The 26,364-nt window shown below is 41.4% G+C and overlaps 1 protein-coding gene across 1 annotated transcript in view; it reads right to left on the reverse strand.

Moving 5' to 3' along the window:
- Nucleotides 1-1,031: 1,031 nt before the first annotated feature.
- The window catches only part of GPRIN3 (GPRIN family member 3), a 51,888-nt gene continuing 26,555 nt past the window's right edge, over nt 1,032-26,364 (reverse strand). Inside the window, exon 2 of the mRNA XM_045536833.1 lies at nt 1,032-3,871. Within this exon, the coding sequence (XP_045392789.1) occupies nt 1,511-3,757 (2,247 nt within the window). The 5' untranslated portion in view covers nt 3,758-3,871 and the 3' untranslated portion in view covers nt 1,032-1,510. The remainder of the gene's footprint in view (nt 3,872-26,364) is intronic.

Genomic DNA, 26,364 nt, shown 5'->3' on the forward strand with positions numbered 1-26,364 from the left:
GAAACGAGTTCAGAGAAGGCAACCAGGGCCCTCCAATTTCCAATAGTCTGGTTTTCTAATGCAAGATGGAGATTAGTGCTTTTCCTACAGTGAATCCAGGAAGCCTTTCCAAGGCTCTAGCTCGTCCCCCCTTTCCACACCACCGCAATGCTCAAGCCACTGCTGCTCATCCCAGGCCAGTGCCTTGGAAGACATTCACGTGTCCTGGGGACACAGAATGCCTGTGCTCTCAAGGAACACAACCCACCCAAAGCTCAAGCCGTGTTTTTGTAAAGGCCTCTTCTTTTGTTCAGGCTAAAGGGTGAGCTATGATGGCATTTCTCTTAAAATCAATAGGTTTGCAGAAGTCACCTTTTTATTCCCGATTATAAACTTAAGCAATTGGCTGATATTAGTCTACATACAAAAACTGTAAGGGAGCTAGTGTTCTATTTGGTGTTGACTATATTTGCTCTTAGAAGCTACTGAACCAAATTGAAAGAAAAACACAAAATTGCATCCTGTTTACAGGAGTCTAAATTAAACATTGTTTTTGTTACTCAGGCGGCTTTCCTTTCCTTTACAAATACAGAAAAAAACTGTATTTGGTAATCTCCTATTAATAATTCCTTACCAGAACCTTGGCATTCTCAGTAGAATATTAGTGGAGCACACTTGTACAACATAAACTTTAGTATTATCCCTAATTTGGTGATTCTTTTTAAGAATTCAGTCTCGTGTATTTCCTCTGGGGGAAGAAAATATGAATTACGTCTGGTCAGAATCAGAGATACACCTCGCCTTAGGTGCAAGAAAATGTGTATATACAAATAAATCTATTTTTGATGTAGGCAGTATTCATATTCAAAAGCTTAGCCAATTTTCCTAATATAACTTTCTTGCATTTATTAACAACTATAACAAGGTTTATAAAAAGGGTTATCTGAAGATGTTTACAAATGTTAATTTGTATTAGGTATTTTACACGTTGAACTGCTTTTATTTCATGTTATCTGGGCTAAGAATGAGTCAATTTTGTTTCAATTTTTTTGCATTATGGTCCTTACCACCTACTTAAATTTTGTGTGATAACAGCATTCTTATTGCAACGGGACTCGAAATTATAACAGTAGTTTTGCTAATAGTGTTTTTGCTACTTTTAATATAAACCAGGGATTTTAATGGAAATACCATTGTATAATAAATTGAGGCAGTAATACAAAATGACACACGTATACTGATAATGCTATTTCTATAAGCAACACCATATTTATAAAAAAAACCAAACAAACCCAGTGCATATTATTTCCACTTAATTAAGGTTGCAACCCTTTCGTGAAGCTTGCTTGTCTTCTCTTATTCTTTCTTTCAAACTGAAATGACATTTTTATTTATAGAGCTCCAGTCAAAGGCCTTAACTTTTTTTTTTTCTTAATAGCAATTTCCTATAGTTATTATAATACTTTTCCTTCCTGGTCCCCTTGACACAGATGAAGACTCGGGAGTACCGTGAGTATTCCCACGTTGGCTTTCAGTCTAACACGGAGGACGGGGCAGGGCGAACGCAGCAGTTGGGGCGTCGGAAGTTCTGCAGCATGGACTGGAACACCCGGTGCTGCCTGCGTTTGAGCTTCTTATTCGAAGAAGTATCCGAGGAAATGGACCTCTGGCTCTGGCCGCTCTGAGTTTTGATTAATTTCTCGTGTTCCCTGATCTGTCTTTGCAAATGGTTCTGGATGGCGATGCCCAGGGACTCCGGGTCCAGGGACGCACCGTACACTTCCCAGGTCATTCCCTGCTCGTCCCACACCACGTCCTTGACGCGCTTGGACTGTTTGAGCTGGAGCCTGGACTCCGCGCTGAGCTGCTTCTTCTTCTCTGCGGGGGTGAGTCCCACGTGGGCAGCGGCCGCGGTCACGTTTAGCTTTTGCTCCTTGAGGAACTCGCTGACCCGGCTGGGCCTGCGGGGGCTGGCTTTGACCGAGCGAGAAGGGGTCCGCTTGCCGGACCCCGGGCTGGAGTCACCCACGGCGTCGGGGGGCAGGCTCAGGCTGGTGGCTGTCTTGGGCTGCCTGTCTTCCTCTAAGGTGCCCTCAAGGGTCTTCCTGATTGGGGACGGGGTGGCACTCACAGCTGCGCCTGCGCCTCCGCTGTCTTGAGCCTGGGGATCGAGCAGCACGGATCTGCCCTCGAGGCCATCGGTGCCCGCAGACCCTTGTGCTTTCGCTATCTGGGGAGACGCGGGCTTCCTGTCCCTTGCGCTTCCTTTGTTAGTGGGATCCAAGCTCCCGAACGGGTCACCTTTGCTGGCAGGGCCGCAGAAATCGGATGGTTTGCAGTCTGGGTCTGTTCTGTGGCCGTTTGTGCCTTGCGCTGCAAGCTCAGGTGTCTCGCTCTCAGATTTCCCCAATGCGTGACTTGCTTCGGCTTGACTGCCCGCACCGATGCAAATCCCGCCAGTGGGGCCAGCTTTCAGGGGGCTGGAATTAGTACCCGAGAGCCGGGGGGCGCTGGGTCCTTCCCTCCCCGGAGTCATTCCTGCTGACCCCCCATCTTCTTTCCACGTGTCCTGGGCATCACAGGAGGCCACGTTGGTGGATGAGGTTTTAAGGACCTCGCCCGGTAGGCTCGCTGGTTTACTTTCCCCCTGGCAAGACGTGGAGACAGCTGCAGCTGCCCGAATGTGCACCTGTGGCATGATCCCAAGGCACCGAGCCGACTCCTGGGGGGCTGGCGCGCCGTCACAGAGCCCTAACGCGTGGCCCCCAGCGCCACTGCCCTGGCAAATGACGCACAGCTGCTCCTGTTCAAAGCGCCCGGGAGCGGGGCTGTCCTTTAAGAACGCAGCCAGGATGCTGGGGCTGGTGGAGACCGATCTGCTCTGGACACTCGCCACCGCCTGGACCTCTGCATCCTGCTGAGCCCTGCTGGGACCTGCCTTGATGTCGCTCTCAGCTTGGTTGGTCATCGTACTGGCTTCCTTGAACCTTGACATCTGCTGTGGCTCTGGAGGATGTGCCGAACCTTCACGAGTGACGGGTGGTGGCGGAGGTGCCACAGAAGCTATGCCTTGGGGGTCAGAGGCAGTGACAGAGGGCTGCTTGTCCTCTGAGCATCCATCTTCTCTAGCTGGGGGTTCACAGGACCTGGCCTCGGAGTCACAGGTGGCTCCCTGCCTCTCCCCTGCAGGTCCCCTTCCGGGAGAGTGAACTGGATTGGACAACTCAGCTGCTGCACTGGGAGACTGCACCCTTCCCGGGACTGTTTTTTGAGAAGGAAACTCACAGGACGCATGATCTTGGCTGCTACCGCAGGTGTCCCCCGCAGGACAGCTCGGCTTCTCAGGTCGCTCTTCATTTGAGGTTCTCTGTGATTCCACCAGGGACTGTTCAGGTGCCGATGAGGGGCTGGCGCCGGCCTGATCACCTGCGATGGTCTGGGGGGTGTGCTGACCGGCGGGCTTTGGAAGCGGCGCCTGCACAAGATCCTGTCCTGCTGCGGGACTCGGGGCTGGCGGCTGGGGACCGGCAGGAGAGATGCGCGCAGGAGATGCTTTCTCCACTTCACTGAGGACAGCAGGGGAAGGCATGTCTGGCCGGGTGCTGTCATGCCCGCGAGCCTGCGTCAGGGGCTCCGCAAAGCCATTGGCGCTCTGACACAGGACAGCGGGGCGGTGCGGGGGCGAGGCCGTCCGCAGCTCTCCCAGATCCTCTTCTTTCCCAGCAGCTGCAATCAGAGACGATTTAGCCGCCCTCAGAGGGTCAGGTACAGTCCCCATGGACTCGCTCTTCGGGAACACTCCAGGGCTCTCCCCGGGAGCACCGTTCCCACCGGGCTGCAGCGGGAGCTCAGAGTCCGACCCGGTCAGGGACGGTTCTTCTGGAGATCCAGCCTGCGAATCAAGGAAACAGGACCATTAATACTGTACAACACTTAAGGATTGAAAAATAGAGCAAATGGTCATTTTTACAAGATCTCATGAGCACAGTAAACCTTGTCTTCCCTTATCTGTTAATATAAAAGTAGACCTTGAGAAGAAACATTTTGAAAAAAATATTCTCATGATACAAATATTATTTTGATATATCAGTTTCTGCTTGCATGCCACTGCCGCCTGGCAAAGAGGCATTTAATGTATCTGCTTAAGTTTGAGAAGTATCTCAAAAGTTACTTGTGTAATCTGTTTACCAGATATCAGAAAATCCTATAAAGCTACTGTCACTGAATCGATAAGTATTGAAATACCCCTAACCAGGTATGTGAAAAAGGATATCTAGAAATAGATCTAAATATAAACAGGGACAAAAGAGGCATTTCAATTTGGCAGCAAAAGGATGGGTTATTTAATATAGGGGATGGCAAACTGTTTATTCATCTGGAAGAAAAGAAAACTAGATCTTCTTCTTATACCGATTCCAAAAATAAATCTTGGATGGATTTAGATGGATTAGAGGTTAAAATGTAAAACAAATCATTAAATATTTAATAAATAAAAATCCTGTAAGAAAATCTAGGAGTCACAATGTAATCTAGGGGAGCTAGGCTTCTTTTGACAAGGTAGACGCTGTAAGAGAAAACATAAACATAGGTGACTAAATAAAATTCAAAACTTTTGCATGACCAGAGATACCATAAAAATACAATAGATTTGAAAAAACAAAAGTTTGCAACTCTAAAGGACAGGCAAAAATATCTATAATATACAGCAGGAGCTCTTAAAAATTTATAAGGAGACCAAATAATCCATCGGAAAAATGGATAAAGAATATGAAAGCACAGTGTGCAAGATAGGAAATCCAAATAACCAACAAGCTTATGAAATGGTGATTAAATTCATTTGTAGTCAAATACATACAAATAAAGTAACAATGAGATTTTACTTCACACCAATTGCATTTGTAAAAATTTAAAAAAGTAAAAAAGACTTTTAGCACTACAGCCTGGGGAGACCTAGGAAAAGAATGTATTTTTTTATTAATTGTAGGCACAAATGTTTATTGTTACAGCTTTCCTAGGGAAGCAGTTTAGTTTTTAGAACTAAAAATACACATGTCCTTGACCCAGTGCTACCAACTCTACCAATAAAAATAAAAACATCAGCGTATGAGAATACAGATACAATTATGTTTATTGAAGTACTATTTTTAGAGTCAAAAACTGGAAACAGACTGGTCCCCAGGAATAGGGGGCATGGTAGATAAATCATGACATAGCTCTACTATACAGTATTATGTAATCATTAAAGTAAATAACTAATTAGCCTATAATTTTTCCCAAGGCAAGGATTTCCCTAAGGTATGGTCGAATGAGAAAAGCAAGATACAGAAAAGAGCATGTATATTTTCATTTTTGTAAAACAGTGACTTAAAACACTCCGTATGTATACACACATACACATGAAGATATATTTGTGTATGATTGCATAAATTCTAAAAATATTTAGAATAGGATGTATTAGGTGTTAAACAGAAGGAGAGTAATGAGCTGGAGACAAAGAGGGGAGATGGAGGTACCCAAAGGTGGGAAAATGCTGAATTTTAAGAAATATATCTGATGTGATTTAGGGAATATACTTATATAAAATTATATCTGTGTTTATATATAAGCACTTTTGGAAAGGATAACCAGACACTAGGTCATGTGAATAAAGCTATGGGTCAGACATTAGCGGATGATTGTGTTTTAATATTGATCACTCATAGGCTCTGTTAGTGACTCCACATTAACTCATTGGCAAAATGACTTCTATGAATTCTAAGGACACCTCTAGCTCCAAAACTCAAGAATCCTACTTCTTTGCATGTGATGAATAAAAAATCAAAAAGCACAATTTTAACCCTGGCTCCCAAGTGTCAAAAGAAGGCAAAATCAAATCTGGTTGGACTCAGATTTTGAAAATACATTATTTTATCTTTTGGCTGACTTACTATCACACGAAATCTAACCCTAAATGGAACTTATTTCTCCTCAAAGCCAGCTCTTCCTTCTAACTTCATTATTCCTATGAATGGGTAGAATATTTTCCCATCCATGGTCTGATGGCTTTCTACTCATTAAAACCACTTCTCTCCAGGTTCATATTCCATTTCTTCCTTACTGAGTTTTCAGTTGCAAAATCACTTGCTTTGCCCAAGCCAGCCTTGCTTGCCCCTCTTGTGTATCTGTGTTTATTATAACTTTCCTTTTACTGTCTGCCCTCCTCATTCTCAGAAAGCCTATCGGTTCTTCAAGGCCCCACTGAAATCCGACTTCCTTTCTGAAGCCCTCCAAAGCCTTCAAGGCATAAAGTCTCTCTGTTTTTCAAAACTCCTACAGGCTGGTCATTTGTGTCCTTTGTATTGTGCTTTTCATTCATTCTTTTTGGACCATTGTGATTGTACAAATGCCTCATTTCTCCAAAATACCTCAAGCCCCAGGAGGAAAAGGGAGTATTATTTTTAGAAGAAAATGGCAATATCTTATTTATAAAACTTTATGTATCTGTAATCCAGGTTTAGACAATTAAAACCAAGAACACTGGACACCTGTTATGAAAAGCTGGAAGGTCTCATAAAGCCAGGAGCACAAACCTCTCCTGGGCTGTAAGCCTGGTGCCAAGAAACCCAGTTTGCCAAAGACGATTGTAAAACATAAACAGCTCAAAGTTCAGCAACAAAAAGTTAAAAGACTTAGCTGAAGATGGCTTCATAAAACTCTCAGAAGTCATTACATTTATTTCCATTTCCCCCCCCCCCCACAGCTGATTGTGTTGGTTTAACTTTGAAAGGGTGTTTTCTTTCCTTCCCTTTGTTAATAGAGGTTAAATTATCCGTCAATTTAAGAATCAAGAAGAAAAGCCCAAACTGCATGGCTTAACACCTATAACTTGAAATCTCTTGATTTATTAGTAGACGAGAAATCAACACTACTGTCCAACCTATCTGCTAATGGAATTGTCACAGCATGTCCATGAACCTAGGAGAGACCCCCCCCATTCTCCCCTCCCTTGCCTTACCTAATGGGAGAAATCTAGAGTCTCCAATAGGTCAGACAACTAGGGCATTTTAAAAGTGTATTATAATTACTTGGTGGTTTAGAGTGAGGAGTACATATCTTTATCACCAGTCAGAGTCCATTATGATAATATTTAATAACTTCCAAAAATAAGGTTGCAAACAGGTGGTCCGAGATTGACGGATCCCTTCTGTAGAGGGGTGTGTATGTGTCTGTGTCTTGCGTGGTTTTCCCTTCCCTTTCTTCTCTCCTTCCCTTCCTTTTTCCTCTTCCCTTCCCTTTCTTTTCCTTATTTCTCTTCTTAAGTGAAGAGATCTTTCATAAAAATCTAATAGATTTCTCCCTCACTTCTAGGTTAAAAATCAGACGGTTTGCATTTCCAGATGGCACCACTAGGTGGTGCTGAGAAGGGCGTCCCACTTCACAGGCTTGGACCCTCCCAAGCCCTTTCCCACATGCCCCGCCCTGCGTCACTCCCTGAGGTTACTTAACCTCAGGTGCTATATGTGCAGTCTGAGTTTGAGGACCTTGTTCTAAGAATGCTGACCATGGAGACTTCCCAGCCTAATTTTCAGTCCTCCGAGGGTAGTCTGATGTATTTAGGAACATGGACTCTGGGGCAGACTCCTTGGATTAGAGCATCAGTTCCACTACCTACTCTAGCTCTGTGTGCTTTGGCAAGTAAACTAACCTCCTGGGTCTCAGTTTAATCTATAAATTTAGGGTAATAGTAGCACTGCCGCATTGGGTTGTTGTGAGGAATAGATTTGGCATTCAGAACTTACATGGTGCAGTCAGCCTCTTTTGGAAACCTCAATATTTGAGCTTTGATCTTTGTTAAAAAAAATTATTCTGACACTTGTTAAAAATGTTAAGAAGCCTTTATTCAGGACTTTTGTGATAGATGCCAAGACTATCACAACAAGGTAGAGAGATCGGGCTCAAATCCAAATACAGGAAGAATAAGTAGGGATTTACAGTCAAGGAGCCAGTTGGGGGAGGTGTGTCTGTCAGTGGACGGAAAACTACTAAGAGGAGACATCAAAGGTAGCGGGATTCTTGCTAAACCACATAACGAAATTCTTGCTGAAGGCACAGTTGACCAGGGTGATCAGATATCAAGCATGGCAAATTCTCTCTAAACTGGCTTAGCAAGATTCTTGCTAAAACTGGACTCTGCAAAGGATGAACACAGACACCCAAGCAAGGGTGAGACCTTGTTGAGAAGAGGGCTCAGAGAAGCCCGAATAAAGTCTTTACCATCTGCACCAGCAAATAAGGATTTCCTTAAAAGACTCTTTGGAGCATTACAGATCCTTTCTGAACTGGGCGTACATCGAACAGAAGCTAACGGTATCTCTAAATGAGCTTGTCTTTAAGTTGAGTGGGAACTGTACCCTGGATAGCAGATTCCTTTGGTACTTCTGTCCTTTAAATTGTGAGCAAAGAGTTAAAGGCTCGTTCCAGCAATGCGGCAAGACTACAGGATAAACATTATCCACCTTTTACAGGGAAGGAAACTGAGGCCCAGAGGTTAAGCGGCCCCCTCAAAGTGGAATACCTGTAATTCCTGTTGCACTGAATTCTAAACGATGCTAATGCCCGGGCCCTTTCTATAATGCTTCCTTATTAACTGTAACTCCAAAAAGAAAATGGAAAGGAAAAATTAAAAAATATATATATATTTCCAAAGGAGAGAGAACTTTCATTCTGCAAGTGGTTTGCAACCCAGGGGCAGCCTAGGTGGCATTAACACTGACTACAGTGACATGCAGAACCGGACACCTTAGGAAATGTCCAGCTTGTTGAAAGCTGACATTGCCACTGCTTACTCTGCAAATAGCGGGTTCCACTACTGTGCCACGCTGCCTATTTTCATAACAGACACCCACACTGACTAAGAAAGGCAGCAGGGAAACCCAGCCCTTTGTGACTTCCTCCAAAGCTGTGCTGGTGGGAAGAACGTTAGCCAGAAAGAATGGAGAGAGGCTTGGTGAGATGCTGGTGTATTTCTTGCAGGTCACCGCAGTGATTCTGTGGGCAGCAGTTACCTTCGCCTGCTTCAGAACTGCTGCATTGCTAGAACAAGGGCTCCAGGATGTCATCATGTCCCTTTAGTGATATTAGGAAAGTGTCACCAGGACCTCTGTGAGCACCCTCTGTCTCCAGCTACCTGATAGCAGTTTTTAGTCCTCAGACAGCTCATGCAAAGACCCTTAGCGATACAAAAGAGATTGCTAATCTCCAAGAAGAGGGTAAAGAAAAACATGTCATCTGACAGCCTGTTCCATCCAGCCTGACTTGCTCCCTTTCATCAGGAACCTTCGCCTAGATCGTTTGCATTCTGATCCGAGCAGATCTCGCCTGGTGCACGGTTTTAAGGAGCAGTGATTCAATCCCAGGCAACGCCCACAGGCTGAGAAGAAGAGCAGTTCCTTCTTTCTCTACAAAAATCACACCCTGGCACTAATAGCTGCCTGAAATGCACTTTTCAAAGATACTAGCTGAAAAAATCGGTTCTTCCCTTCAAACTGCGGCCACAGCAAATCAGAACAGCTGAAGAGAAAAGAAAGCTGCTTTGCTTCGTGCCGCTAACAGTGCCGCGTGGACTTTTCAGTTGCAACGCTTGCTTTAATAAAAGGCTCGTGAGAAATGAGCTGCAGCCCTTCTCCCTATTCAGTTCTTCTTTTGTCCAACGTTGTTCCGGAAAAATGAGCGCACACCCTGTTGTCTCATTGAATTCCACTGTAAGCAGGACTGGCCACAACCCAAGGGGTTAAAAAAAAGGGCTTGAAGGAGCACAAAGACCCCAACTATCCGCCCCGCTCCCCTTTGTCAATTTGAACAGATGGCTTCTAAATTCGCAACAGATTAGAATCCTACAGCACAGCAAGCACTTATTTCCTGCTTTCTCTGTTCCAGACACTGTTCTGTATGTGAACTCATTTAATCCTCAGAACTACTCCATGAGCAGGGTCCTAACATGAGCTCTGCTTTGCAGATCTGGAATCTAAGACAAAGTCACACCACCCGTCAGTGGTGCAGACAAGATTTAAATCGAGACCCGCTGGCTCCTGGGTCCACGTTGTTAGTCACTTTTACAGAGTGGAGAGAGAGAGACATTTTTTGTGGAGGTGAGGTCAACGACTCGGGCAAGAAGCATCATCAGACGACAAGAGAAGCAACAGACAACTCGAAAAACATAATGGTCCAGGAACATGTAGCCTTTGAACCCTATTACTCGCTCAGGCTGGTAAGGGTAAGTCAGGCAATACAGAAATTCCCGCTCTTCATAATGATCCACCCAATTTGGACATTTTAAAGGCCACAGACTCTTCTGAGAATGAGACGAAAACTAGGAACCCTCTAGAAACACACACACACATCTGCGGATCATTCTAGGGGTTCGTGCTTGGGGTAGGGGAGGAAAAATTCTTTTTCCTGATACCTTCCTAGGTTCACTGGGTGCGGCCTGTAAGCTGGACTGACAAAAGACAGATCATCAAAAGAAAAGCATGCGGATGTATTTAGTGTAAGTTTTATCGGACACGGGAGCCTTCATAAGGAAATGAAGACCTGAAGAAATGATTAAGCCTGAGCATTTTTATAAGGGGCTTGATGAAGAGTAGAAAGTCATGGAAAAAGGTGACAGAACAAAAGGGTGTGCGTGAATGAGGAGAAACTTAGCAAGGCCTGTTCTTCAGATTGAGCTTGGAGCCCCTCCGGGCATAGGGAGGGCCCCTCACACATGGGGGTCTTATGACCTGCTTTGGGGACAAGGGGAAGGTCAGAGGCAGTCCTTCTTATACCTGCAATTTCTCAGATTCCATCAGCTTAAAATAATCAATATGCCAAAGCACTATATTTTGGGGTAGCATATTCTGCGTCCAGTCATTGGAAATCTTTCCAAGACTACACGTTAATATCCTTTTCTCGAAGGCATCAGAAAAATGTCACACCATGGAATTTGCTTGCCTCAAGAGTTGTTCTAGAGCTCAGGTGCAATGATATAAGTTGGACACTTAGCACAGTGCTTAGAATATAACAGATAAGCAATCATGAATTATTACCACTTTTAAAAATTATTGTTTTGACATAGTTTACTTATGAAGGCAGAAATTATGCAATATATTTTATACAGAGTCCATCTTAAACGGTCCAACATTTAAATAAGTTTACTCTATGTTCTTCCAAGCCCCAAGCCTAAATACTATCATTTGAAAAAGTAACATTGAACTAACTTGAAAATTAACACAACAATGAGCTCTATTCTTTTTAGATCAGGTGAGAGGAAGAGACTTTGTGTCCATTTTCAGCAAAAATCGTTTTTTTAAAAAAATCTGAACTCTTCTCCAGAAAAGATGATTAAAATATTTAGGTTTTGTTATTTTTACCTTCTTCCATCAAGCCAGGCTCTTATCATCTACTTGGTTTGTCTGACATACATTTAAATCTGAATGTTTTCTTCTTCTTCTGCAACTCAGCTTGGAAGGACTTCAGTTGCAGGCTTATTTTAATTGCGAAGAGAATGCAACAGGATCTCGGGGCTAAGTGGTGGTTCAGCAACACGTTAATAGAAGTAAAATAGGCAGGCTTCATTTGCATGTTTTTGCATTTGCATTTTAAAATCCTGTGTGAGATATGATCAAAGCTGCTCAGCCTCTCAATTCTCTGCAGGCTATATTTGGCACCAATAACACGCCACTCAGACTCCCAAACCATTATTCTTGTCCCTGCTGCCCTTTTCCCTGGCTGCCATACTCCCCTGTCTCCCCCATCCCCAACCATGCTGGTTCTCCTTAAAACCAGGCCTCCCCTCCGCCTGCTTTCGTTCTGGCCAAGCCATGTTCCAAGTGCAGCGGTGGACCTAAGTGGGAGACCCCTGTCTGTCCCTGAAGCAGTCTGAATGCTTATTAGTGATTTCTGCTTTTAGCTCATGTGGGACAGCAGCGAGAAGTTCCTCCCTAGGTTCCCACATGTGGGTCTTTAATCACATTGAGCGATGCAAAAGTGCCCAGTGGCAATGCTTGCAGTGGGGAATGGACGTGGAAAGGGAGTTGTTTGTGGAGCTGGGCCTCTGGGCCTCTTCTGCTTCTAGAGAACACAGAGAAACCCAAGAAGAGGCAAAGCTGTGAAGGCCATTCCTCAGGGCCTCGTGGTCCATACCTGCTGCTGTGCTGCCCTTTCGCTGTTGGTAAGGAGAACTCGAGTGTCTGGAGAATAAATCGTGTCTTTGCTGGGGTCAGGATTGGTCTATGAGCTGTGATGAAATACAAGAGAGCTAATGAAAGGATCTGTCAGTCTCCTGCCTTCTAGTCTAAAAAACGCTAAGTTCGGCATCATCAGTACATACAAGTTTTGCTTTTTGCCTTTAAGGAGATTTCAATCCATTGGAGGAGATAAGACAAACTCAATCAGAAGCTACAATTGTGCAAGAGTGCATATAATTAAGTGATTTAATCCTGTGGTAATAAACTATTTTATAGACATTCAAATCAGGGGAAAGGCCAATGATTCTAATTCAACTGACGTTTCCTGGCACAACTAGGATTTCGGCTAGGAAAAGTTGCCTGTGTAAGTCGAAAGAAAAATGGGCATTTGAAATTAAGAGAAAGGTGAATCAAGTAAGGGTAAAAAAGAATGGTCTTTGATTAAAAATAAAATAATCCCTTAAGTCACGTGGAGGGAATGAGGAAGTACTGTTGACATCCATTCATTCATTTAATAAGCTGAGTGCCGCCTTTGTGTCAGATATTCAGGATACAAATATAAATAAGGTATATTCGTGTTTCTGAGGAGCTCTCAGTTTGTGCAAATCATTAACTTAAATAACATTAAAGTGTTGCAAAAGAAACAAAGCCCCCCAAATGTACTATAGAAGCACAGAGGATTTGTTATTAATATTTTATTCAGCATAGATCTTAGGTTACAGTGGAGAATCCTAAGCTGTGTAATATATGTTTAATATGACCAAAAGGAAGTAGAAGTTTATCTAGGGTAGAGTTTTTTACCCTGGAAATACTGATATTTTGGACCAGATACTTCTGGTTGGGGAAGAGCAGAAGGGCAGGTTGTCCTGTGCATTGTAAGCTTTTAGCAGCATCCCTGACCTCTACTCACTAGGTGCCAGGAGCACCCCAGCTTCCAGTTGGGACAATCAAAAATGTCCCCAGACCCTGCCAAATGTCTCCTGAGGGTGGGGGTCAAAATTGTCCCTGGTTGAGAACCACCGATCTAGGAGGTGAGCGTTCACCTTCGATAGAAAGAAGTATCTTTAGAATGAATACCTGTGAATTGATACAACCGAACTTATTCCAGCTGGATATGACTTAATGACATAGTTTTCTGCTCTCATGTCAGAGTGCGCACCTCGTCCTCTACCTGTGAGAATGCAAATTACTGCAACGGCTATAAAGAAAAAATTGGCAATATTTATCAAAAATAGCAGGTGACTTTGACTCAGCAATCCCACTTTAGGTACTAATGTTAGGAGTAAAATAAGTAAATGTGCTAACTGATATATGCACAATGCTATCCATTGCATGAAATAACAAAAGATTAGAAGCAATCTAAATGTCCCTTAATAGGCAGTTGGTTACAAAAATGATGGTGCTTCCATCCAATGGAATACTAAGCAGTCATTGTTAGTAATGAGGAAGCTCTTGGAGAAATTGATACAAAACAATCTCCAAAATATATTTTTAAGTAAAACAACTAAAACAAAACAAAACCATAACAATAATTTTTAAAAAAATCAAGATTCAGAGCGGTATATTTGGTATGCTATTATTGGTATTCAAAAGAGAAAAACGAATGTCTTTGCTCACATACACATAAAATATTTCCATAAGGATAAATAAGAAATTGCTATCACAGCAGGGAAACTTGGTACCTGGGGACTGGAAGGGTGGAAAACTCTTCACTCTATATCCTTTTGTATTTTTTGAATTTTAAACTATACCAATTTATTACCTATTTGAAAACAAAAAAAAATTTAAAACCTGGTGCTCCTCACGCAGGCAAAACTGAACAAGCGTGCACCCCGAAGCTTTTCTACCAGCGATGATGAATTTGTGCTAGTCTATTCTTCAACAGCCTTTCCATCTGCTCTTTGCTGTGCAAAGCGGTCAGCCTGGCCGTGCAACTAAGGAGACCATAATTTCCTTATCCATCTTGGTTATCTAAAAGCTCCAAGCTGAGCAATGAGAGTATTTTTCAAAGTCAACAGCTGAGAAATGCTTTTTAAAGTTATATCTGCTAGGCCACAAAATATAAGTTTACTTAAGTTACTTTTCCCAGACTCTCTGACTCCTATTTATCAGTTGATTTCTTTTTTCTCCCCACTTTCCTATTCCTGGTAGCTCTAGCAGTTGGTCTTCAAATCATAACATCCCTCAAACAATAAATCCAAAGATGACCTAAAGACAAACTCTGTGAAATTGGGTCAAAAGATCAATGAAAGGGATGAAGAAAAAAATGCATTTATTTTTATTTCTCTGTCTATATTTTGGGAATTAACTAAATGTCAAGATATAAAATTTAGAAAACATGTTTTAATTGCCAGTCATCAAATGCTCTTTTTTGGTCATTACCAGGCTTAACTGAATTTATCATATGTCACAACAGCGTGCTATTCTACTAATTGGTCTTATTCAGTCAATTCCAAAAATTTACCCTCCACTTGCTACTACTGTTATCTTTTTGAAAAAAACATACAAACATGCCATTTCTCTGTGCAAAACCGTTTTGTTTTTTTTTTTTTGAGACAGAGTCTCACTCTATTGCCCAGGCTAGAGTGAGTGCCGTGGCGACAGCAACCTCAGACTCCTGGGCTCAAGGGATCCTCCTGCCTCAGCCTCCCGAGTAGCTGGGACTACAGGCATGCACCACCATGCCCGGCTAATTTTTTCTATATATATTTTTAGTTGTCCAGATAATTTCTTTCTATTTTTAGTAGAGACGGGGTCTCGCTCAGGCTGGTCTTGAACTCCTGACCTTGAGCGATCCACCCGCCTCGGCCTCCTAGAGTGCTAGGATTACAGGCGTGAGCCACCGTGCCTGGCCTGGTGCCAGGTTTCTTGTACAGCTTGTAGAACCATGAGCCAAATGAACCTCTTTTCTTTGTAAATTACCCAGCAACACAAACAGACTAAGATAGCGTCATACTTGGTTCTTTTTGTGCCCACCTTCTCTTCCCTGTGTGCTGGGGAAGAGAATTCTAGGCAGACGGCACAGCGAACACAAAGGCCCCAGGCAGGAGCTCATGGGAAGAGTGAGCAGCGCAGAGTGGCAGCTGGATCTGAGGGAGAGAGGAGAGAAGAGGAGGAGACGTGAGATAGAAGGTGGAGAGATCAGGTTGGTTTAGGTCTTTGTTCACGTGTCACGTTCTCAATCAGATCCCTCCAGACCAAGCTAGCGTTAAACTGCAAGTCCTTGGACTTCCACTCTCTGTCACTTCTGAAGCATGGAAGTACTTAGTTATTTTTTTTCATAACAGTAATCTCCTTCTAAAATACAAAAACATTTACCCTCTTATTGTGAGTATTGCATATCGACTGTCTTCCCCTGCCAGAATGCAGTCTCCGAGGGGGCAACATTTTTGTCTTTTCTTGGTCATTGATACCCTTAGTGCCTAGATCAGCGAACAGCCCATAATTTCCTTCGGCAGACATGTGTTGAATGAATGTGTTCAGCCTGCCTTCACAGTATGCTACGGTTTCTACAATTTTCACTTAGCTTCCACTAATTACATTTGAGGATAGATTTTTTTCCATCAGGACATACATAGGTGAGGTAACCATTCATCCCAGTTATTTTGGAGATAATTGTAGTTGAGAATACTGAGTTATATTGCCACTGTAAATATTCTTCTACTATTCTCAATTTTAATTTAAGAGGATATGGTTTTAATATAAAGGGGATATATATCATTGTTCTTTCTTTTTCTGGCTGGCTAATTTAGATATTAAATTCTATTCATCTAAAGACATCTCCTATGGAGATAGGAAATTTCTAATTTCTTCCCTACATGGGGTACATCTTCTTTGAGGACTTGCAAGTAGCTGATTATAATGCCTCTTTTTGTTTAAAATACTTTGGAGAAAATGTAATAAATAAATACATTTGTAGAAAAATGTCAAAAATTAAACAATATTCTTTCAGATTTGTCTTTTTAATCTAGGGACTATTTTTGTAACTATATTTCCTCCTTGGATCCTTTCTAGAACATTTAAAACTTTGTGATGAATTCACAGGTAACAGTGGAGTGGCTAGGAACATGTGTTAACACTGCAGATTACTAATGATTTTGTATAAGGCTAAATGTTAAAATGTTTCATTTGCAATAACATTTCGGCTAATGCTTATTTACTGTAGCACAAATTGTTGAACTGACTTTCCTTGCTTCCTTCCTTCCTTCTCTCTCTCCAACTCCCGCTTTTTTATTGCTTGCATAGGAATAAAATTTGTTTTATTTTCTAATATTTTATAACTATTTTTTCTATAAAAATATTTTATGATTGCCAATATTTTATAACATTTTAAAGCAAGAAAATAGATCAGTACACTATTTTTCACTATTTATTTTGTAACAATGTGATACAGTTTCCAGCTAAAATTATAAGATACAAAAATTTTTAAGAAACTTCCTAGGTGAAGCTGATATGTATGCAGACTTAGGGTTCATTACATTATATAATACCCCATTAAGGTAAATGAACACAAAATGCCATATTTTTGGTTATTTAATTGGCAAAGATTAAAAATAATGTTCAATGGTTGTAAGGGTCGGGTGAGACTGGCATTCTCAGTCCTGCCAGTGTGAGAGCACAAGTTGGCCAACAGATTAAGGATGTTAGAAATATCTATGCCCCTTGAACCAATAATTCTACCTTTGGGAATTGAGCCTAAGAGAGTAAACAATATAGCTAGTAAGGGTTTATGAACGATGAAGCTCATTGTAGGGTTATACAGTAGAAGCTCTCTAAATAACCTACACCTACTGGACTAGCTTTGTAATCCCAGTGTCGGACTTACTGAGGAGCCCGTGACTTGTGTCACCCTGGCAGCTGGTAGACCCCTCTCTGGCGGGTCTGCCCCATTCTGTCCCTGTCACTGACGCTGTATGAAGACCAAGAGTTAGTGGTTCTTCCTAAATTATTCATGCCAGTTTTTCTTGTTCTTGCCACCACATAATTTGACTACAATTATATTACATAAAAAGGATGAAACATGAGTGCAAAAAGCATTTTTGTTTCCTTGAAACTAAGTTGAATGCTTTGGAAAAACTTGACAAAGGTGGGTTGCTAAAAAGAGTTGCTATTGAATTAAGGGTGAATGAGACAGCTGTAAAAGATACGGACATCGTTGTAAACCCTTAACATTCTTCTTCTTAATTAGAATTGCTTTGCGTCACTGTAACAAAATTGAAGTAGAAAAATATTCAGAGTCCATTATGAGTTTATGTAAGAAAAACAATACAAAACCCCAATCAGGAGATCCATTCCCAAAGAAGACATCTGGCTGTGTATCAAATGGGTAGTGAATGATGCAAATTCAAACATTTTAAGTTGAAAGAAAAAAATCTTAGGAATATATGTCATTTTTTATAATTTTTGCAATTCTTCATTTTTTTAATCTTTTAATGTTTTATTTGAGTATTACATGGGTACAAATGCTTTGGTTACATAAATTGCCTTTGCACTGCCCGACAAGTGTGCCCATCCCCCAGACAGTGCACACTGCATCCATTAGGTGTGGATTTACCCATCCCCTCCTCCCCTCTCCCACCTGCCTGACACCCTGTGAATGTTACTTCCCATATGTGCACATTAGTGTTGGTCAATTAGTACCAATTTGATGGTACTACATGCCTACACCTTTCTTTGTGTGGGGGGAATATACCATTTATTAAGGAAACGGTGGGTTGTTTCGAAAGCTTAAATATAGTATACTCATAATCATGGGTACCACTAAAAATATTTACCACCTAGTACACACCTAGGTGTGCCTGACTCATCAGATTGAACGCTATACGTAAAACCGCTGATACTGGTAGTTACACAAAGGTGACTACTATCGGGAGATAAAAGTGGACATGTTAGATAGAATGAAACTGGAAACCCTTAACAGATCTGTTAACAAATTTGGGCTTTTTGGTAGGCAGGAGGAAGCTACTAGAGGTTTTCCAACAGGCCAGTGGAACAATTAGGAAGCTTACAAAGGAAGCAGATTTAAAGCTGTACTACTTAGCAGGGAAGAATCTAAAGGTGCAGAGGCTCAATGATGAGGCTATTGCCACACACGAGGTAAGGAGGAAACCATCAATGTCGTTCATCACAATAGAAACAGAGGGGGCACTGGCAGTGTTTAATGACTGGCAGTATGTAGGCACAAGGCTAGGGACAGAATCAAAGATGATTCCAAGATTTCAAAGCAGAATGATTAGGAGAATGTTGGAGAAAGTACAACAATGATTCAAGCACAGGGATAAGTCTAGACTAGAAGACACCCGTGGGTGGCCACACCAAAGGTGGATGCATGGCATGGGTGGGGGTGATTTAGCTACCGTCATCTCTGCTGTCCTTCCCCGTGGCCCCAAGGCTCACTCCAAATAAACACACAGTCCAGTAACAACAGTACCCTCACTGTGCAGCCTCTCCTTCCAATGAGGATGCTCCTGCAATTCCGTTTTATGTAAAAATTCTGGAGCCACCACTAAAGTCTGTAAGTGGTGAACGACGGAAATACCTGCACCACTTGTGTGGTGGAGCTGGCTCTCACAGCTGATTGTGTTCATCTCTTTCTGACTCCATGATCAGTGACATCATGTGGGTAGCCTGAAATCAGCCATGATGGGAATATTTACACCACAGAAATTGGCACACTCCAAGCATTTTTTTCCACAGAAAACCAGCTGATACATTTTATACCTCTCTTAAGGAACTGGCTATGAAACAAACAAACAAACAAACAAAAAAAGTGAAGTTTTACATAAGCCTTTGAATGATTATTAAGGTAAACTTTAAGAATATCAGTTGAGAGGAGAAAAAGGAGAGGCGTGTATGATTTTGAGGTATGATTGATACACAAGACTATCAAGGTTCACAGAAAGTAAAATGGCAGGATTTGTTCCCATCCAGAAGGGATTGCTAAACATTTCTAGATTAGTTATTTGTTCCTTGAGGGAAAATTTTCTTTCGATTTTTTAACACAGTGACTGCCACACTAGAAAAAAAATTTTCCCTGGGGCCACAGACTTTTATTATGAAAATAGAATAAAAACTTCAAAAACAAAATGATCCTTTCTAATTTAATGAAGAATTTGGGTTTTTCTTTTTTATTGTTTTCTGTGTGTGAGTCATATGCAACACAATCCACGCTTTTAAAATTAAATTGCCAATATTAACTGTAATAATAAGGACATCAACAAGTAAGATTTTCACGAACCAACTGCAGGGTTTTGTGTCATGAGGCCCCGGGCTCAGAACTAGCATGAGTTAAATACAACTCACATGGCAGTTAATGTGTTAGACAATAGTTAATATCTGGCATAAATTATGTTTTTCAAAAATGACCATTGTTTCTGCTTCTTATTCTTCCTGTCGGAATGGTCCCGCTGGATTTCCTCTACAAATTAGATCACTACATCAATTGAGCAATAATGAATTTCTTCGGCAGGCGAGCCCGCTGAATGCATGAAACAATTATTAAAGAGAGAGAAAATCACCACTATAGTATATCATTAAATTTCTCCTTCAGGGAACCTTTTCAGAACTAGATCTATGTTACAATATCCACCGCTCCCACTCTGTAAACTCCATCTGGCCAGTCTTTCTCCTACCTCTTGCAAAAGGCTAGTGTATTTTCTATTCAATCTTTTCATAATGAATTGTGTCTAAGGCTTAATCCCTCCACTGTGAAATTCATTACAGAAATCATTCACCAGAGCAGGCAGGATACAAGAGATGATTATGCCTAAATGACATTTGGGTTGGATGAAGGTTAAGATACTCATTATTTGGAACCATATTCTCCTCTACAGGACAAAATGCGGTTCCTCAAGCCTACGCAAGGGTGGAGAAAAACCTGTAGATCGTGCAACAGGAATTCTCATTTTATTCTCAAGAAAATAATTAGGCGTTACAAAATAATTCAATCTCTTGCTATGTGCTTTGAGATATAAATGGTGCTCAAAAATGTTTGTGGAAAGAATAGAATATTTTCCTGTAGTAGTACAGTTCCATTGCATTAAGCTTTAAATCAAATATTTGGGGAACTAAGAGAATACATGTCCCTTTCACTTAAAATATTGCCTTAGAACTGTCAGATTAATTTACTCAATCAATAACATGTAAATCTTGCACATTTATTAATTTTCTTAGTCATCTTGGGTATCTTCAATTCTCATTTGAGGAGAAAACGTCTAGCAAGATCTGTCCATTCATTACCATTTTAAAGTTCCCAAAACAGAATACATGGTGACATTAAAAAGCATAAAGGAAGTGAAGAAAGAGAGGTGATAAATTTATTCACTGTAAAAAGGGCAAAGGGAATAGGAGAAACAAAGATAAAAAGGCTTCCCTTTATCTGATGGTGATGTAGCTTCTCAGGGATGAAGAAGGTGTATTAATATTGATGACTTCTGAGGTCTATATAAAACCTGGTGACTAAGTAAGTCTCCCTCCAATTCTCTTTTCTGACAAGAGAATAAAGGTGAGTTACCTAAAATCAAATAACTTATTTGAGTTGCCAGACACATGTAGTACCTCTCTGAGTCTGGAAGTAGAAATGATCTACCTATTTCTTATTCTTTTTCTCATATGTATTTTACCATATTTGACATTTAAATTTTTTTTGTTATGACACCCTTCCTATAAATTTCATGTGCCAAGATAGACCTAGGAGAGACAATAACTAATGAGACATTTTGTAAAAGGCCAAGTGAATGAAAGAAAACAAGAAGTACTATGTAGAACTTGGAACCAGTATAGCCTAGAAGGAAAGACATGCATTGCGGAAGGGTTGATTGAGGGAGGAGATATTTCAAAGGCTACAGTGCCCAGGGATAGGCACAGTGGCCAGGCTGTGAAGCAGGAGGATCTGGTACTGTTACGAATACATGGTGTCGACTGTGGAAAGCTAACTACTGGCCTAAAGAGTAGACACCCCATCCTGTAGGGTAGCAATGAGTTATGATATGGAAGCATATTTTATTGAGCAGTTACTATGCTCCATCTACTCTTATTTTCTAAAGACTTCATGAGCTATATCTCATTTAAGCCCCACAATAATCCTAGGAGGTAGTACTCATTTAACTCATATTTTGTAGTTGAGGACACTGAAGCTCAGAACGTTTGCTTGCCCAAAGTCAAATAGCTAATAAGCAATACTGCAGACTTCAGAGTGTGCATTCCTTGTCAACTTACTGACAAGCTTCCAGGATAGGAATGGCAGGATCAAAGACCAGTTGGCAATGCATGGGATGTACGTACAGTTGTCCCTCGGTATCCACTGGGGATTGGTTCCAGGACTCCCCTTGAATACCAAACTTCATGGATGCTCAAGTCTCTTACATAAAACTGTATAGTATTTACCTATAACTTATGCACATCCTCCTGTACACTTCATTTTATTTTTTTGTGACAGAGTCTTTCTCTGTCACCCTGGCTAGAGTGCAATAGTGAGGGAGGCAGTAGAGTGACAAAATGGCAATTGCTGGTGTTGGGTGTTGAGTGAGGTCACACTCTACCACACTGAACACATTTTCTTTTGAAGTTTCATGATCAGTCATACCAATATGGCGGTCATGATGATCACTGCACTTACTAGTTTAGGATTTATAAAAATGCAATTTTCTTTCTATGAGTACATTCTCAATCACTTTTTGAGCATTCAACTCAGACTTCCATTTCCCTTGAATTTGTTTGGTACTTTTCTGATGGTATCCTTCTAATTGTTTTAAAATGGTTGTGGTTAATGGACCTTCTGCTTCAACGGAATATTTGGAATATCAAAAACTTTGTCTGTCAATCAGCTATACTAGTGGATTTCAAACTTTTTTGACACGATACAGGGTAAAAAAATTTACATAACAACCCAGCACACATTCATATCCAACTGCTTATCTATTTCACCAAAATCAAATGTTAATAGAAACAATGCTACTGATATTTTTGATTCAATTATATTTCATTTAGAATTGCTGACTGAAATTCACCAAATGGATTATTGTGGTGACCCACAGATTGAAAACAGCAAGCTTAGCTCAGAGCTCCACATGAGTAGGAGACCATGTGATCAGCTTGGGCCCTCTGGTACTGAGCACAGAATCTAGCATTTAGAGCTTTAGAAACGTTGCCAACAAGAAAGAAGGAGTGAATCACATCTATTTGGTAATCATTTATTTTTCTTGATTTGAGAAACATTTGGTATATTCATTGCGTGGCAATCTCACTCAGTTTACGCCATCTGCAGATTCAGTACATTTGTTTCCAAGTCCCAAATGCAAGTTAATTGATAATCCTAGTTACAGCATTAATCCAATCATCGCTAAAAATTGGGGAGTAAATCTACAAATTCACGTTTCAGTCTATACATCGGGGTTTAAATCTTCTGAAGGTGAAAGTCCTACCAAAGAAGGATATTACATTAATTCAGGGGATTTTAACAAGTTGCAAGGAAAGTTAATCTGGAGTAGAACAGATTGATAGCAGTAGAGCCTCACCACTCCCACCCCTGCAGTTGCTAGAACATATATTATACCAACTTTAAAAAACATGCATAATGACTACAGAAGCACTTTCTCACAGCCTCTCTCTTCTAGCAAGAAAATCTATGTGACACCTGGAGATGACCTGTGTCTATAACATCCATGACTTAATATGTTACGTGTGTTCTTCTTTCCAAATGGCAGATCTTCCTTGTTACTTTGTCCAATTACAGTTTAATTCGGTTCAACTCTTTAAAGACCAATAGGCACTGAAGATACAAAATGAATAGGCATGGACTCTGCCCAGAAGAGCATTATGAAGTAAGGAAGAAAGATGTCTAAACAAATGGTAATTACAGGGTGGGAAAGGCAGACGATGAGAGGATGAGACAAAGAGGGAATGGTCCTTGACCAAGACAGACAAAGACCCTGTCTGATGGGGGAGGGGCATTTCCCTTGAGCGGCACACCAAATAAATGACTGGTGATTGAAGAGAAAATAACCCCCAAGTGCTTTGTAAATGTTTTGCTGTCAAAGTGAAGGATGCTTGCATTTACTTTTGCTTGTCGAAATGCAATTGACTGATTTTTGCCTATTAAAATGAAACATGTTTATTTTTGCCTGTTGTTACCACCCTTATTAAGGTGTGGGATAACAGCAAGAAAGCTGATTGTCTACTTCAAGGTTCTCAAAGTATAGTCCGTGGGCCTTTGGGGGCCGCAGAGTCTCTTTGCAGGGGCCCGTGGGGTCAGAATTCCTTTCATAATAGTACTAAAAGTTACTTGCCTTTTTGACAATGTTGGCATCTGCACTGATAGTGTAAAAGGGTAGTTATTTGATACTCATCATGTTGATGTTCACACTATCCTGGAAAGCATTTCCAAAAGAAAATTTGCAGGAAGGCAGCATGGGGCAGCAGGAAAAACACCGTTATTTAGAAGACACAGACTTGATCTTTTGGAGCAGTTGGCCTAGATTAGTGGATCCCAAATTTAGCTGTGGATCAGAATGATTTGGAAAACTTTAAAAAAAATTACAGATTATGTGTTCCCCCAACTCTGCAGAATCAATCTAAATGTTAATTAGGTAGGATCAGCTCCATATAGAAGCCAGCTAAGATGGAGGTGGGGTTTACACCCCTACCTGGAATTTCAGGTGATCAAGGTGGGCCTTTTGCCTGGCTAAGAGGCCATCCCACAGACTGGGTCAAAATTTTCTTCAGCAAGCTAATCTGGTTCTGCTCCTGATGGCCTAGGCTGTGATGAATGGCTGCAATGGCTTAATCTTGGGAAAAGATTTTACCACCCACTGCAGATACAATCTCAATAAAACCATGGAACCTCCAACCTGAAGCACTGTAACCATCTGGTGAGTGCAGCCCCAGGCGACTTAGTGAGTTGGCTTCCTCCCAGCAACGTACTTTCTGGGTTCACTCTCTCTCTCACCTGCCAAGCGATTGCTTCTCTCCCAACCCCTTGTCTTTCCAGTACTGCCTGCCTTCCTGACAACCTTTCATAGCTAATTAGATCAGCAGTAAGATGGCGGAGTGAAAACCAGGTGGCTGCTGTCCTGAACCCTGGTGATGGTCAGTTACTGACAGATAAATATGAGTGGGTATGGATGGCTGGCGTTTGGCACTAGATATGACCCCTGATGCAGGATGGGTATGGGAGCTACTATTGTGGCCAGAGGGGCATCAGCCTCTTGAGCAAGCTCCAAGTCCTGTTGGCTTCCATGTTTCCCAGGGACCGAGGCAAACTACATTCCCAAGGGATTAGGCAAACTCGTGTGTGTGTGTGTGTGTGTGTGTGTGTGTGTGTGTGTGGTGTGCACCCACACATAGGGGATGGGTGGGAAGCAATTACCCTAAGAGTAAAGCAATGCCTTTGTTTGAGAAGATGACTTGACTCCAAGACAGGTTTGGCCCCATGATTTGAGTAATAATAGAACAAAAGCTGGATATCTAATTTTAAATTTTCACTGATAATTTCTACATTTTGCTAGTCAAGATATTCTAATCAATACTGAAATAATAGTACCCTGTCTAGAGCCAGCAGGCACTTAATGCTAGATAGAGTCAGCACTTTCGTTGACCTTAGGTTGTATGCGGGTATCTTGGAATCAGCAGAAAAAGGAATCAAAACAGAGATAAAAGACAAAAGGATAGCTTTCCTCTTCCTTCTTCAGAACAGATTCCCTGACAGTTGGATAAGATTTGCTCTGGCAGTTCTGCGCCCTGGCTAACAAGATAATAATTGCATCTACTCTTGCAGGAGGAGCAGAATCCAGCTGTCCTTCGTTGTCACCCATTTCCCGCCAGCTCTGCAAAGAGCTGCAGAAGAAACGATTGTGTAACCCTTTCCTCGGTGATTTTTTCCTTCCCCTGATAATGTGGACCTTTGTTTGCCTCCTTGTCCATGTCACCAGAAATGACGAACTGCAATGCCGTCCCTGTAATGCAATCTGGGATACTGATCAGATGAGTTAATATTTGCCAACACATTTCATAAAGAAACAAGAAAAAGAAAACTCTAATCTGCCTAACGGATCTTAACGGGGGGTCAGTTTTATGTGGAGCTCTCAGTTCCATAATGAATAGTGTCTATAATTAACCTAGGCCAGGCAGACCTGATTTCAAGGAAAGGTTCTGTGAGCTTTACCTGCCTCAAGAGAACTGAATTCCAGGAAATTCTTGCTGTAATTAGTAGAACAGGGATAAACAGTAAGACTTTTCTCTGAGCTCAGAGCTATCTTGTCCCTCTGCCACACAGCAAATGGTACAGGGTATTTTTTGATACTAAAAATAAATTGTGAATACACCAACTATTCTTTAACAAATATTCATCGAGCACCTACAGTGCACAAGGTATAATCGGGTATAATTTTATTTTATACAACTTTTACTTCTCTTCTTATTTATTGATTCTACAAATTGTCTATGCGCTGAGTTTTAGGTTCCCTTTTGGAATATTCATTTTGGTAAGATTATTATAGCTTTTGCTGATGACATTCTAATTCATCTTTTAGTGTTGTCTTTCTTAATTATAGACCCCTTTCATAAATATTGCACTAGTCACTTCTATTATTACCTAGAATTTGGATTTTGCCTTTGTTTGTTATTTATATATGCAGAAAGACTAGTTGAAAAAGACATCAACAACAGTTAATTTCTTTTGAAAAACTAGATGTCTCTCTTATGTCCCTCTACAGGAAATACAGGTAATTTGTTACAGGTGAGAAATACAGCCTCCTTTCACCCAAGGGAAAATCTCGAAAGCTAAATGAGAGGAAACATAAATATATTAGAAGATAATGTGAGTGCACTGCAAACTGTAAATAAATGGGGAAAGGAGAGATTTTTATTATTGGCAGGCATAGGAACACAGTGTAATTGCCAGCCTCTTCATTGTTGCCCCAATGATGGAAGTTCAAAGTTGACGGTGTCATTTCTCGTCCTCCCATGTGTGCACGAGCTCGTTGGCAGGTGGCCTTCTGCCTGCCGAGAACCCAACACGAGGAAATGGGTTCCTGCAGCTTTTGCTGGAACTCGTAATTAATATTCCCGAGTCGAAGGGGGAGGACATATTCTGTGCAATGAGAGCTGATAAGGCTATGTGTCAAAGATGCTGGTTTGGGTGGACTTAAGTCCAACAATTTTCCTTTTTTAACAATTTTTAATGCCT

This window comes from Lemur catta, chromosome 24, assembly GCF_020740605.2.
Source record: "Lemur catta isolate mLemCat1 chromosome 24, mLemCat1.pri, whole genome shotgun sequence".
Lineage (NCBI taxonomy): Eukaryota > Metazoa > Chordata > Mammalia > Primates > Lemuridae > Lemur > Lemur catta.